Raw genomic sequence first — 16262 nt, 5'->3', positions numbered from 1 at the left:
GCTCAACAAAATATGTGCAAAGTGTACTGTAGTACAACACTCAAAGCACATGCATACTGTATGTCAATTTGTATACACGCACTTGCTGAAAAATGGCATGATATTATTTATATATATATATATATATATATATATATATATATATATATATATATATACTATTTTGAATTTGACATGTATTCACATACTGAAAAAGAGATGACCAGCATTCCCTATAAAACCACTATATTAAACTCTTGTTCTTGTAAATATTTTATGACTCTTCCGTTGCATTGCTCATGTATAACCTTAGCTTTCCACAACTTCCCTTCCACTTCTCATCCCCCGGGTCTGTCCAACTAACTTTCTGGTTCCCACTCTGTAGATATATTTCTATCTTTCTGCTCGACTCACACACAGCCTTCCTTTTTTAGATGCAGTTATTTTTTTAAGCATTTTATATTTTACAAGGAGGAGGATCCTCTTGATGTATATAATTAGTTATTGACTGATCAAGTACCAGTGACCTATAAGCTGATTACCAGCAAAACACAGAATAATCCAGTTTTGTCTAAAGTGTTTGACTAGCTCTTGGGACTTGGCTTGAAAGTGGTAATAACGCCTACCACAGATTTGTGGCAGATATGACTAGTTGTCCATCTGCCAGGGGGCATTAATATGGGGGTCCAGAGTTATAATTTACCCCAGATTTCCAAGATAAGGGCCCAATCATATTGTAAAAAAAGTCACCAAGGTACAGTTAAAATAAATAATTTGTTGAGAAATGTGTGATACGCAGCAATTTATATCAACATTTAAAGTTTAACAAAACAGGATGTGCAGGTTGCATTAAGGTATAAAATGCTGCACTAATGGTGCCTTTACATTCAACGGTGTGGCTATCCTCACCATAGGGCCGAGGGTTGATATTGATTTTGCAGGGCTTTATGATCTATTATTAACTTGGTTTAACAGATTTTATATAAAACAAAATTTTTTTTGTTATCCATGGCCAGATGCACTAAGCTTCAAAATTGATAATATGGAGAGTGATAAACAGCCAGCCAATCAGCTCCTACCTGACATGTCACAGACTGTGTTTGAAACATGTCAGGCAGGAGCTGAATGGTTGGTTGTTTATCACTCACCTTTTATCACTTTTGAAGCTTAATGCATCTGGCCTATAGTATTGTTTATTCTCCCGCGCATAAACACACTTCAAATATTTATATTACCTGCATAGCTCCAGTTAGGGTAATTTTATTATTTTTTTCATTTAGATATAAATTTATTTGGATTAAATATATTAAGCAAAGATCTCCATTACACTTTGGCTATTAAATTTGTAGTCAGAATCTTTTATTGTTTTTAATATTATTTAATTAATTAAATCAATGGATGGCTGTACAATAATCTATAGACTTTATGATTTGCCAATGTAGTATAAAACCTTGTTTAATGTTTTCTTTTATTATAGAATTTAAACTGGTATTTGTATCATGCACTTTCACACTGGTCTCTTGTGGTTTTGCCTTGTGATAATGGGCAGTATTGGAGTCTCTGTGATTCCTGAGGAAGAAGAACCATTGGTCAGAGTTGGGTCTGAGAGTGAGTATCATTCTATTAATTTATTGCAACAATAACTTCAATGGCTTCCCTGACTATCTTTTTCTTTTTAAACATTGGCTATTATTTTATTTCTGTTCCTCTCTTCTCTCAGACCTCCGGACATATCCTGTATTCATAGGAAGTGGTCCAAGCAGAATTCCTGAAAAGGAAAGAGACCATCTAAACATCCAAACAATTCTGAAAGTGAACAGGACACTGTACATTGGGGACAGGTGAGACCAGGGCCTAATTAACCAACAGGCTGATTTGGCTGCAGCCTGGGGCACTGGGATGTGCTGGGGCACAATAGATTGTGCTGGGATGGGAGTGCTTCCTGGCTGGGATTGCTGGCGTCATCGAAGGAGGGATGCTGGGAAGAAGAGATCCTGTGATAGCCATGGCTGGCTCCAGCCCCAAGGCTGTGATTGATGCCACTGCCACTATTGCCAACACTACTAGTGCGCTAGGTGGCAATACCAAAGGAGCTGAGACCCAAGCCTGTTACAGTTTTTAGCAAAATATGAGTGAAAAAATTGGTGTTGGCGGGGGCACTTCTATATTAGCCTAGGGTGGCTGGAACCTTTAATCAGGCCCTGGGTGAGACGGTGACAATATGTTTAATTTATTGATAGCAGCAATGCTAATACAATTGTCTCTCCTTACAGGGATACTCTCTATCAAATTCTGTTGGACTCCCATAGTTTAGAGTTGAAATACCAAAAGGTGAGTAGAGAATACAAAACAAAATGCTTGGTTTGTAACAGATGCTTTGGACCAGAAGAATTAGTATAATAGTGATCGCTAATCCCCATAATAATAGAAGTGTAAATATAGTGACATGAGAAATGTATCAAGCATTGAAAAGAGAGGCTCAAAGTAACCAACCAGCTTTTACAGTACATATATTATAGAATGTACTAATATTATTTATTATCAGTTTCTTATATAACGCATACATATTCTGCAGCGATTTACAGAGAATATTTTTGAACATTCACATCAGTCCCTGCCCCAGTGGGGGCTTACAATCTATATTCCCTACCACATGTACACGCACACACATTCTAGGGATAACTTTGTTGGGAGCCAATTGACCTACAAGTATAATTTGGGATTGTGGGAGAAAACCGGAGTACCGTCCTGTTTATCGCAGGAATGTCCTGTTTTTCTGGGACATTCCCGTGTCCCTCCCATGGTGGTGGGTGGGGGGAAGGCAGTTGAGCGTCCCCCCCCCTATCACACATGAATAGACAGCATCTATTCCTGCAGCCGGTGGGGCTGGGGGCATAGCCAGCAGCTCACAGAGCTGCTGAGCATGCCCCCACAGCGGCAAAGACAGGGCGTGGCCTTACGGCAGCACCATGAGTGCAGGCCATGCCCATTTCCTGCTAGGCCATGCCCCCAAAGTTTGGACACGTGCCTACGATGCACGCACTGTCCCTCATTGGGCCTTTCAAAAGTTGGGAGGTATGCTCCACTGGTCCACTTCTATACTTTTTTCACTGCTTCCTACATAGAAAAGTTTGTCTGGCTTTAGTGAAATCCAGATTTTTTGGGACCCTGTTACCCTTATTGTAGAATTTATGACTATGGCACCATCCTATGAAATTGCATGTTAATATGTTTTTCAAGTTTCTAGTTGATTCAGAATGTTACAATTATACCAGCCTTAGGATCATGGATCTCTAATAAGAGAATTATCTATCCATTTGTATAAGTGTGCATAGCAATTGCATAGAAGTCACAGTCTGATTGACAGGAAGCCAGCGTTTAGGGGCAGAAACATGGTGTTTTCTGGGTGTGTTTATAAAAACACAGGTGTGCCCATGCATTTTTTTGAGTAGTTCTCTGATGTCAGCAAGAACTACTTCCAGCCTGGTTCTTTAGCAGAATCACACTGTGAACAAGCTCACAGGCGAAATGCGCGTCCATGGACAGGCACGACCGTCACGTTGGGGTATACTGGTGCTGGAAGGAGGAATCATGGAGCTCTTACATGCTAAGTGAAACTATTCAGTCAGCCATTTCTACTAAACCATGTATAACATATAGATCTTGAACCCAGCATTTGCATAGGGCTGTATACTTCTATTATTATGTTACAAAATACAGATCTTAAAACCTTGCATGTGTATAGGGCTGAATACTCCTATTAATCTGAGACTGTGATTAAGAGATTAACTATTTGTATGATATAAATTGTGGGGAATAGGGGGCAGACGTTAAATTTTCTATTTAGAATACATTAACAGAGAAGACATATGTCACGCTAGCAGTAGCACCAGCTGGAGTGTAACGGAGTCTAGGGGCTGTATTCTAGTTCACTCTTTCTGACAAAATCCTTCTCAGATGGACAAAACCACGTGCACTGCAGGGGGGCAGATGTAAATGTGCAGAGAGAATTAGATTCTGGTGAGTTATTTTGTTTCTGTGCAGGGTAAATACTGACTGCTTTATTTTTACACTGCAATATAGATCTCACTTTGAAGTAAAACCCCACCCAAATCTAATTGAGTCTGCACAAGTTACATCTGCCCAACCTGCACATGGTTTTGTCCATCAAGGATTTTGTCAGAAAGTGTGAACTAGAATAAGGCCCTAGGTGCCTTGATGTAAGGTTTTTGCATAGACGACAGAAGGGAGGGATGCAATGGATAAAAGAAAACCAGTTTTAATAAAGATACTGCGATACAGAAGATGAACTGTGGCACAAAGGTAATACTGAAGATATGAAATAACCAGAGTCAATGATATATAAAACTTATTGTAAAGTTCGTAGTGGATGGATAACGAGGTTGAAAACTGAAGATGTCTTGAAGTGTAAATTTGAAGAATAAACGTAAACTTGAATAGTTGATTTGAAGGATTTACTTGAAGAGATGATTGAATTGAAGATTGAATGAAAGATTGGATGATCGAATGGTTGAACGATTGGATGATTGGACGATTGGGTGATAGGACGGTTGGATGATTGGATGATTGGAAGATTGGATGGTTGATAGGATGAATCCCTGGGCCGCCCGTGACGTCAGACGCTCTCCTCAACTGCTGCACAGAGTGTGGCATGCAAGCGTCTCATGCACGCGCGCCCCCTTCTGTTGGCTGGTGGCGGTGGTGAATGGCGGGTGGTGAATGGCGAAACAGGACAAATGTTATTGAAATGAAACCGGGTCTCCAGCGTGGAGAACTTATGATTACTTGGAACCGGACAAGGACTGGCAATGCGCAATACCAGGAACAGGTGATAATACTAAATAATCCCATAATGATACCTGCCTACTCTCCAATATAGTACTTTTTAGTGAGCTGACCAAGAGAGCAAACTAGCTTCCTGTGTATTTTGAGTCACCAAAATCCTTATATAATTAGCAGGTTATGTAACCTTGCAGCCTTATGCAAGCTAGGTTTGGGGGGGGGGGGGGGGGGGGGGCTGGCGTTTGTGTGGGCAGCATTTTATCCATCTTTGCTTGTGGACCAGAATAAGGTCATATATCTTCACTGCAAGCGTAATCGCAAAGGAAATTTTTGCACAAGTCCTTCGCAGTGTGTGCACAGTCAAAGGATATCCCCCAATTAGAAAATCATCAGTATAGTATTCACTTCTGAATTAGACCTTATGTATGTATATCATCATCATGGTGAGATCTAATATGCAGTGGTGCTTGAAAGTTAGTGAAACCTTCAGAACGTTCTATTTTTTGCTGAAATTTGAAGTCCCAAAAGTAGACAGAGGGAACCAAATCAAACCAATGATACAAAAAATTTGACATACTTATTTTTTTTATTGAGGCAAAATTATCCAGTATCACATGCTCTATATGGACAAAAGTAAGTGGCCAAACCTGTTAATTATTGAATTCAGGTGTTTTGATAGACCCATTACCACAGGTGTATAAAATTGAGCATGGTAAGGGCAAAAGAGGATCAAGTGCTCCAAATGGGATATAATAGATAAAATGTCCCACAAGTTCAATTGCAGGAGTTTTCCTTTTCTTTAAATTATCCACTTTAGAGGATGATCAATTGCAGCACTTCAAAAACATAAGACCACTTCTCATAGTGCCGATACCATATATATCACAGAACATATAAAGCAAATGGAACATACAGTAGTGTAAATACTCCACACCCTTTATAGGCCTTCACTTAGGCCACAAGAAAAATCACAAATCCAGTAATTTTTTTTACCTCTAAGTTAGATCTCAGAGTCTTCAAAATACCTCAACGAGATGCAAGTTAGCTCCACATAGTGTAAAAACGTTATTTTATTATCACATTTATATACAATATTCAGAAAGATCAAGGCTGATTATAAATAGGCTAGGTTGGGTGAAGTTCAACGGTCCTCAAATAACCTTTCCTGGACACCAGATAATTAGAACCCATGTCCAAAACATATACTACACTCATCTACATCTACAAATCAAGCACCTAGCCATGCAATTCTCCATTTGTAAACGTGTGTCATTCTGTCATTCTGAAGAGCTCAGTAACTTCAAGCATGGTACTGTCATAAGATGCCCCTTTACAATAAGAACGTTCATAATTCCCTGCTGGAAATTTCATGTTCAGCTTGCATTAAACTCCTGCCTTTTGTACTTACATTAATGCAACAGGTTTCCATGGCCAAGCAGCTGCATGTAAGCCTTACATGACCGAGTCCAATGCCAAGCGTCAGATGGAGTGGTGTAAAGCACACTGACACTGGATAAATCAAGTCACTGTTTGGCAGTCAGATGTGTGAATCTGGGTTTGGTGGATGCTGGGAGAACATCACCCAACTGAAGTTTGCCAACTGTGAACTTTGATGGAGGAGGGATAGTGGTATGGGGCTGTTTCTTTGGGCTAGGCCCCTTATCTCCCATGAAGGGAAATTTTAATGCTTCAGCATACCAAGACATTTTGAATAACGCTATCTTCCACCTTGGTGGCAATAGTTTGGGGAATGCCCTTTTCTATTCCAACTTCATTGGAATATAAAGACATGGTTTGATGAGTATGGTGTGGATAAACTTGACTGTCCTACATAGAGCTATGACTTCAACCCCACTGATTACCTTTGGGATGAACTGGAACAGAGATTGAGACCTTTCTCATCCAACATCCATGCCTGGACTAATAGAACTAATAAATGCTCTAAAGATTAAATGGGCACAAATTCCCTTTGTTGAAAGCCTTCCAAGTAGGGGACTAACTCCATATTAAAGTATATATATATTTGAGCACAATGTCATTATATATGTTAGTCAGGCATCTGCATACTTTTGTCCATATATTGTATCTGTGAGTAGCAAAAGTATGTGAACTTTTGCTTTCAGTATTTGGTAGGATCCCCTTGTGCAGCAATAATTGCATCTAAATATGTAATTGTTGCTTAGTCTTGAGCATAGACTTGGAGCTATTTTACCACTTCCCTTTGTACAAAACAGCTTAAACTCTTTTTATGTTGCTAGGTTTCCTATCGCGAACTGCTCGCTGTTCCTTCTACAACATATCAATTAGAGTAATTTTATTGGCATGTTTTTTCATGACCTCTTTGGTTTGTTTCTGTGAATACTCTTGATACAATGTGAGAGCACTCAAGCTGTAATGCTGAGTAATATTGGACACTATAAACCAGGGCCTGGGCAATTGCGGCCCTCCAGATGTTGATTAACTACACATCCCAGCATGCCTTGCATCAGTTTCAGCATGGCCACATAGCAAAACTAATGCAAAGCATCCTGGGATGTGTAGTTCATCAACATCTGGAGGGCCGCAATTGCCCAGCCCTGCTATAAACGATATGGGTATCGACAGTAATGCAAACTTTCTCTTTGCATTTGGTATCTGTAATCCTATAATTACATAACCTGCTAATTATATAAGGATTTTGGTGACTCAAAATACACAGGAAGCTAGTTTGCTCTCTTGGTCAGCTCACTAAAAAGTACTATATTGGAGAGTAGGCAGGTATGATTATGGGATTATTTAGTATTTTTACCTGTTCCTGGTATTGCGCATTGCCAGTCCTTGTCCGGTTCCAGGTAATCATAAGTTCTCCACGCTGGAGACCCGGTTTCATTTCAATAACATTTGTCCTGATTCGCCATTCACTACCCGCCACCAGCCAACAGAAGGGGGCGCGCGTGCATGAGACGCTCGCATGCCACGTTCTGTCAGAGGCTGCCCCTCTGCTCTGCCTCCAGCTCCCCCTAATCCCTTGCCCATGTACCTGAAGCAGAGATGGGCAGGGAAGCCACTCTACACTGCATTGGTGATGGGGATGTACAAGCAAGTGAGACGCTCATGCATCCCCATCAGATGGAGCTGCCATCCACCAGCCTTCTCCGGCACAGGAGATGGTTGACAGTTGGCTGACTGTTATGTGCCGGGATCCAGGTGGCATCCCTATCCAGGGCAACCGCAAGTGGGGATCAAGAACAGGATGCAGAAGCGTCTTCATTGTTGCCAGGCAGTGGACGCCGGAGCAGGATAAGTGAGTTGTTGCCGGAGGACCGGGACGGACTTAGACACTCTGTGCGGCAGTTGAGGAGAGCGTCTGATGTCACGGGTGGCCCAGGGGTTCATATCTGTTCAGCGTTCTGTCTGCTGTGGTCTGTTTGATCTTTGGCCTCTTATGCCCGCTACCGTGAGCCGTCATATTCCACTCAGATAATTTGTCCAGCTGGGTATTCCTCGATTGGGTTATGCTTATACTGAGGGTATACCCAGAGGTACCCAGATGTTTATTATCTGTGGATAGTTTTCATGACTTATGTACAGTAGCAGTCATATTGTTGGTACTGTGGGTCATCCAGGGTATAGTGGTGCCGTGTAGTTTACACCATATATTTCTTTATACTTAACACCTTCACACATTATTGCATTTGAGGGGGTTTGTGAGGAGATGTGTCTCCCCCTCTCCTCCTGGACTTCCTCCTCATGTGGCCTCATTCAGGGGTATATTTGGTACTTATGTAGTATCTGGGCTGCCGATTTTTTGATTGTATGCCTTAAGTTAAGGCATACAATCAGATGCGATGCGATGCGATATCGCATCGCATCGCATGCGACCATCGGATGCGATGACCCGATTTTTCCATAGGAATCAATGTTAAAATGGACTGAGTCCATTTTAACATGGAATTCAATGGGAAAAAGGGGTCCTTTTCATACCCCTACTATCCAAGTGGGCATGGAGTTGGATATAAACCTGTGGCGAGCGTAGCGAGCCACCGAGCCCGAAGCGCGGCGAGCGAAGCGAGCCCCGCGAGGAGACGGTATTCTGTGGCCCCTCGCGGGGCTCGCTACGCTCGCCACGCTTCGGGCTCGGTGGCTCGCTACGCTCGCCACAGGTTTATATCCAACTCCATGCCCACTTGGATAGTAGGGGTATGAAAAGGACCCCTTTTTCCCATTGAATTCCATGTTAAAATGGACTCAGTCCATTTTAACATTGATTCCTATGGAAAAATCGGGTCATCGCATCGCATCGCATCCGATGGTCGCATGCGATGCGATGCGATGTACCCGATTTAGAAATCGGCAGCCCAGATACTACATAAGTACCGTATATTTTAGTTTAAAATTGTGTATGTGGTCTGCTGGAGGATCCCTTTCTGTGGAGGACAGTTGTGATCACAGTTTGTTTTGTTTCCAATTTTGCTAAAGGTTTTTAGTTAAAAAATTCCTCTTGTCCACTCTGGAGAGTTTGGGGGTACCTTGTCCTCTCTTAAGGCCTGGTGGCACAGAGGTTGGGGTGAACCTAATTAACCCCTTCGAACGTGGCTATTAAAGGTGAAGTCTTTGCTCTGCAAGTGCCCCTGCTCTCTGGAGGGATTAACAGAGTTAGGGCTGGTACTGTGGTCTGTCACCTCTGAGGGTTTCCAGTGTGGGATCCTCCCAGATTCCTAACACTGACAGCTGCTTCATCTGTACATATCCCTCTGGGATCGCCAGAATTTGCTGCAGGTTTGCACCATTTGAGGATAAGAAGAGTGCGGATACTTCCTTTTCATTTGTGGGCTGAAACGAAGAGAAAGTGCCAGAGGGTTCAGGTGTAGAAGAAAGAGGGTTAGAGGTTGTGGAGCATACCATCTTGGATGTTATCAATCTTGTCCTTAAAGTAGGAGGCAAGTTCTTGTGCACTGATGGTAGCCGGTGGGTTAGGAGGGGGAGGGTACAGAAGAGACTAAAAGGTGTTAAAAAAGTCGCTTAGGGTTGTGGCATGAGAAGAGATGAGAGATTGGTAGTATGTTTGTTTGGCCGTTTCCAAAGCATTGCAGGAGTAGTAGCTAGTCAGTCATATTACGAGGTTTACGCCATTGGCGTTTTACTTTACGTGACTGATTTCGTAGTTGTCTTGTTGTTTTGGAGTGCCACGGTTGGCATCTAAGCCTACGTGGGTATAATGGGTAGCTGGAGCCACTTCATCAAGGGCTGTTTCAAGAGTCAGGTAGAGGTGGGAAACAGCAGAGTCAGGAGAGGTAAATGTAGAAATTAGTGAGAGCTGTTGTTGGAGGGAGGTGGAAAGTTGTGGAAAATTATTAGCATTAGTGTTTCTGCGGGTTAGAGTAGGCATGCATGATTTCTGTGTCAGTGAGCTTGAGGTAATGGAGGATAGTGAGATTGTGATCAGAGAGAGGGAAGGGAGTGTTAGTAAAATCAGAGACTGAGCACAGCCTGGAGAAAACAAGGTCAAGGCAGTGGCCTAACTCATGAGTAGAGGCGTCGGACCACTGGGAGAGGCCAAGAGAGAAGGTTAGAGAGAGGAGTTTGGAGGCATGCCGAGATGGTGGACTGTCAATAGCAATGTTGAAGTCACCCAGGATGATAGTGGAGATGTCAGAGGATAAGAAATGGGGGAGCCAGGCAGAGAAATCTTCCAGAAATTTGGATTTGGGAAGCCAAGGTGGGCGATAGATAGCAGCAACACGCAGATAGAATGGGGAAAAAACCCTAATGGATTGTACTTCAAATGATGTAAATGTGAGTGAAGGAACTGGTGGTAGAACTGAGTATCTAAAGGCTTGTGACAGTAATATACCAACTCCACCTCCTTTACAGTTACCAGGCCTGGAGGTGTGAGTGAAGTGGAAACCACCATTTGACAGTGCTGTAGGAGAGACCGTGTCTGATTGTGTGAGCCAGGTTTCTGTAATGGCCATCAGATTGAAGTTGTGAGAGATGAAGAGGTCATGGATGGATGTTAATTTATTGCAAACAGAGCGAGCATTCAATAGGGCACATTTAAGTTGTTTGGTGTGTGGTGGGAGGCATGTGATATTTATGAGGTTAGCTGAATTTCTAGGCTTAGAAGCAATTAAATCTGAGTGGGTCAGGTGGTTGGGGTCTGGGTTTGGTGATATGTCACCAGCTAATAAGATTAGAAAGGAGAGATAGATATAGGTGGATGTTTGCAGTTTTTTGTATTGGTGGTGGGATGTGGATGTGAAAGTACAAGTAGAGAAGGAAGTAAAGAGCTCATGAGTGTTTAGAAGAGGGGAGTGAATAATGGAAGAGGCCATGTGTACTGAGTGGTGAGTGTCAGGGAGATTATAGGATGGTTGAAATTTGGTGAGTATGCCATGTAATGAAATGAGAAGTAGCAGTTTGGTGAGCATGATGTGATAGTTTGTCTGTTGGTGGCCATTTAGGTTTATACAATGATTTTGTGTTATTTAGATATATATATATTCACCCCAACTCTATTAAGCATGTGTTACCTAACTACAAGCATTAGTGATGCATGAGTGGAATGCATTATTTGAGGAAATGTGGGAAACTCTAAAAAAAAATAGCTAGAAACACTAATTATTAAAAATATCCCAAAAAGTAATAAGGGTAAAATCAGTAGGAAAAAGCCGCCATCGTTGGACAAAAAAGTAAGGATAGCAATAAACAAGAAGATAAGAGCATTGTACATTTACAAGGCTACTGGTAACAGGGCCAGTGCTAGGGTGCTGGGCGCCCTCCTGCAAACTATAAATTTGCACCCTCCCTCTCATACCTTAAAATAGAGACATGCTTGAGGTACGCACAATAAAAAAGGGGGTATGTTCTCACAATGAGTGTTTTTTCAAATTACAGCACACAGTAGCACCACACACTAGTGTCCCTTATACACATTACACCACACAATAGTTCCCCTTATATATAATACCAACAGTAATAGTTCATTTTACATATAATGCCCACAGTAATGTGGCTTACACATAATGACCAGAGTAGTGCAAGTTACACTTAGGGGGAAATTTACCAATATGAAAAACCTAGTTTTCGTATTGGTATTTTCCCTACGACTGCATACGACTGTTTAAGTCGTATGCAAAGTCGTGTTCCGGAGGATCAGTTACAAAGCAGTCATATACGACTGCTTTGTAACCCTCCGATGGTGTAATGATTCGTATTAGCGGCCGTATATACGGCTGCTAATACGAATTATTTCTAGCAGTCTGCACGGATCAGTCAGATCCGTGCAGGCTGCATGGTGTAAAAAAAATAGAAAAAAAAAAAAATAAAAAAAAAAAACGGCGTGGGGTCCCCCCCACAGCCGAAACCAGCACCAGGCTAACAGAGCCTGGAGCCGGTAATTAAAAATCAGGGAACCCGACAAATAGGGGTTCCCCGATTTTTAACAACCAGCCCCAGGCTCCTGCTCTGGGGCTGGTTCCCAAAATACGGGGGACAAAATGACTAGGGGTCCCCCGTATTTCAAGAACCAGCCCCAGGCAAAACCAGCCAGCGGGTAATGCCACAGCCGGGGGGAGACTTTTTATGCAAGTCCCCCCGGCCAAAGCATTAACCCTACCGACCAGTCAGCCTGGCCAGGGGCCCTGGGGGAGTGGGGACCCCCCCAATAAAGGGGTCCCCCCCCTCCAGGACTTACCTGACCAGGCTGAAGCCTGGTGCTGTCCTCGATGCCCCTGGGCGGTGGGCATCGAGCTGATGGTTTTGTGTAAAAAATAGAATAAAAACCATTGTTTTTTACTGTGGCACTACAAGTGCCAGCAAGCCTCCCCAGCAAGCTGGGACTTGGATAACCACAAGTCCCAGCCTGCTGGGCATTAAAGGGCCCGCTGGGTCTTGTAGTGCCACCGTAAAAAAAATAGTTAAATAAAACACACTGACACCCGTTTTAAATAAAAGTTTAATACACACATTACATACATACTGATACTTACCTTTCTTGATCCCGTAGGTAGCCCTGGTCCTGATGTCCTGTGTCGTCCTCCAGGTCCATGTCGGCTGTCTGCGTCGTCCTCCAGGTCCATGTCGACGGTCCGTGTCGTCCTCCAGGTCCATGGCGGTGTCCGGGTCCGAAGAAATCCATGTTGGAGCTGTGGAAGGAAATCCTACTCACCTGTTCCTGCGCTGAAGAAGTCTTCTCTTGATCCGACGTAGTCCAGGTAATCTTCCTGCTGTCGCCGGTCCCCGCTGTCTCCGCTGTCCGTGCATCGCGCTGAGGAGAGATGCTGAAGTTTCATATTCGGCGCCTCTCCTCAGACTGAATTCTATTGGCCGCCTAGCAGGCCAATCAGGAGCCGAGAAAGTCGGCTCCTGATTGGCCTGCTAGGCGGCCAATAGAATTCAGTCTGAGGAGAGGCGCCGAATATGAAACTTCAGCATCTCTCCTCAGCGCGATGCACGGACAGCGGAGACAGCGGGGACCGGCGACAGCAGGAAGATTACCTGGACTACGTCGGATCAAGAGAAGACTTCTTCAGCGCAGGAACAGGTGAGTAGGATTTCCTTCCACAGCTCCAACATGGATTTCTTCGGACCCGGACACCGCCATGGACCTGGAGGACGACACGGACCGTCGACATGGACCTGGAGGACGACGCAGACAGCCGACATGGACCTGGAGGACGACACAGGACATCAGGACCAGGGCTACCTACGGGATCAAGAAAGGTAAGTATCAGTATGTATGTAATGTGTGTATTAAACTTTTATTTAAAACGGGTGTCAGTGTGTTTTATTTAACTATTTTTTTTACGGTGGCACTACAAGACCCAGCGGGCCCTTTAATGCCCAGCAGGCTGGGACTTGTGGTTATCCAAGTCCCAGCTTGCTGGGGAGGCTTGCTGGCACTTGTAGTGCCACAGTAAAAAACAATGGTTTTTATTCTATTTTTTACACAAAACCATCAGCTCGATGCCCACCGCCCAGGGGCATCGAGGACAGCACCAGGCTTCAGCCTGGTCAGGTAAGTCCTGGAGGGGGGGGGACCCCTTTATTGGGGGGGTCCCCACTCCCCCAGGGCCCCTGGCCAGGCTGACTGGTCGGTAGGGTTAATGCTTTGGCCGGGGGGACTTGCATAAAAAGTCTCCCCCCGGCTGTGGCATTACCCGCTGGCTGGTTTTGCCTGGGGCTGGTTCTTGAAATACGGGGGACCCCTAGTCATTTTGTCCCCCGTATTTTGGGAACCAGCCCCAGAGCAGGAGCCTGGGGCTGGTTGTTAAAAATCGGGGAACCCCTATTTGTCGGGTTCCCTGATTTTTAATTACCGGCTCCAGGCTCTGTCAGCCTGGTGCTGGTTTCGGCTGTGGGGGGGGACCCCACGCCGTTTTTTTTTTTAATTTATTTTTTTTTCTATTTTTTTACACCGAAGCCTGCACGGATCTGACTGATCCGTGCAGGCAAAAACGCAAATACGACATGAAAATGGTGTTCTATTTTCCTGTCGTATTTGCGTGGGTGTTTTACACCACTAAGCAGCCGTATTATCCATACGGCTGCTTAGTAAATCAGAAACCACCATTCTTTTGAATGGTGATTTCTGTCGTATTCTATCGATGGTGTAGACATTCGTATTTGTAACTACAAATACGAATGTTCCATCTTTAGGACTACGAATTGTTGTATTTTTGGGATTGTAAATCCCGAAAATACAAATTCGTAAAAAAAAGGTGTATTTCTCCCTACGAATACACCTTTTTTCTATGAATCCATTTTGGTAAATGTCCCCCATAATGTCCACCAGTGGTTGAAGTGGAAATTTGAAAGTGGGGGTATGGAAAAGTGACGGATGTTGCTCTGCGCGCGGCGAAGGCTTGCTCCAGGAAAAAGGTTTGGCCACTTTAAAGGGGCGTGTTCTTGAGTGTAGTGTGCCACACCATATACCTCTTATACACATTATGCAACACAATAGTAGACCCCATAATACTTGCCCCTAAACATTATGCGACACACAATGAGCCGAAATTCTAATGGATTTATCCAAAAATCACATTATACCAACCAGATGGAGCAAAAATTCATGTTAAGGTGCCCATACATGGACCGATGTGCTCCGTGCATTTTGAAATAGAGAGCATTGCATCTAGTTAAAAACATATGCGATGTGCTGAAGCAGCGTGGTTTTGAAATAGAGGCGATGCGGTGCGATCTAGTTAAAAGTGTACGTGCAGCATACTTTTTGTGCTTTGGGATGTGGGGGACCGCTTATCGCCTCGCAAAACAGGATTGCTCTATGTATGGGCACCCTTATGTCAAAATTAAAGTGACCAAAATTCACGTCATGCCACCCAGACTGAGACAAAATTCACATTGTGCCGCCCGGACTGAGCCAAAATGCATGTTATGCTATACGTATTGAGACAAAATTAACATCATGCCACCCAGATTAAGCCAAAATTCACATCATGCCACCCAGATTGAGCCAAAATTCACATCTTGCCATCCAGATTGAGCCAAACTTCACATCTTGCCACCCAGATTGAGACAAAATTCACATCACCCAGATTGAGCCAAAATTTACGTCATGTCTCCCAGATTGAGATAAAATTTATGTTTTGCTGCATGAATCTAAAAAGAAATTCACGTTTTGCTACACGGATTGAGACAAATTTGAGACATATAATTAGGGGACACAGGGACCGTGGGGAGGCAGGGATCTGGCAGGGGGGATGCAGGGACAGGGGGGATGAAGGGATGGGGACCGGGGGATGCAGGGACAGGGGGGACACACGGACTGGGACCGCTGAATGACGCAGAGATAGGGACCGGGGGATGACGCAGGGACAGTGACCAGGGATGACACGGACCGGGGGAAGACGAACGACAGGGTGACACAGGAACCAGGGGGATGCAGGGACAGGGTAGGATGCAGGGACCAGGGGGTGAGGCACAGGGACAATGACTGGGGGGACACAGGGACCAGGGGGGATGCAGGGACAGAGACCTACCAGCGGTCAGCAATGATGCCTCCCCGCAGATCTCCACCCTTCTTGCACGCCCGGCTTTAATAGTCCACAGCTGCTCTCCCTTCTCCACAAGCAGTGACAGCGACACTGCATCAAACTCCTGCACAGTGCACACTCACTGTATCTCACTTGGCGGCTCCTCAGTCAGGCACTCTGCACAGAGCCTAGGACACAGAAGGGGAGCTCCATGCTGATGCTGATCGGTGCTCCCCCGCTGTGTCCTAAGCTCGGTGCTCTGTAGGCTGCACTGTGCTGCATGCCTGACTGAGGAGCTGCCAGGTGAGGAGAAACATTGAGTGTGCATGCAGCAAGGGAAGGTGCCCGTGCCACTGTCACTGCATGTGAAAGAGGTAGAGCGGCAGTGGAATCTACTTGTCTTTTAGGTAGGTGCCCCCTACAGCTGTCACTCGGCGGGGAGTGGGGAGCACCTCTCAGGTTCGGCGCCTACCTGCTTTGCAGGCTTTGCTGAGTGGGTAGCGCCGG

General features: G+C 44.4%; 1 protein-coding gene across 3 annotated transcripts in view; it reads left to right on the top strand.

Annotated features, from left to right (window-relative positions):
• The window catches only part of SEMA6B (semaphorin 6B), a 237993-nt gene that overhangs the window by 74126 nt on the left and 147605 nt on the right, over positions 1-16262 (top strand). For 2 of the 3 annotated variants that reach the window (XM_083179335.1, XM_083179334.1), the window contains 3 exons: positions 1457-1587; positions 1700-1820; positions 2253-2310. In XM_083179335.1, coding sequence (XP_083035461.1) covers positions 1479-1587; positions 1700-1820; positions 2253-2310 — 288 coding nt within the window. In that variant the 5' untranslated portion in view covers positions 1457-1478. Of the gene's footprint in view, positions 1-1456; positions 1588-1699; positions 1821-2252; positions 2311-16262 lie in introns of those variants that run through there. The other variant, XM_083179336.1, reaches the window with a different exon arrangement.

Source organism: Crinia signifera, chromosome 1 (assembly GCF_055691185.1).
Source record: "Crinia signifera chromosome 1, ASM5569118v1, whole genome shotgun sequence".
Taxonomy (NCBI): Eukaryota; Metazoa; Chordata; class Amphibia; order Anura; family Myobatrachidae; genus Crinia; species Crinia signifera.
This window is presented reverse-complemented; position numbering and strand designations above follow the sequence as displayed.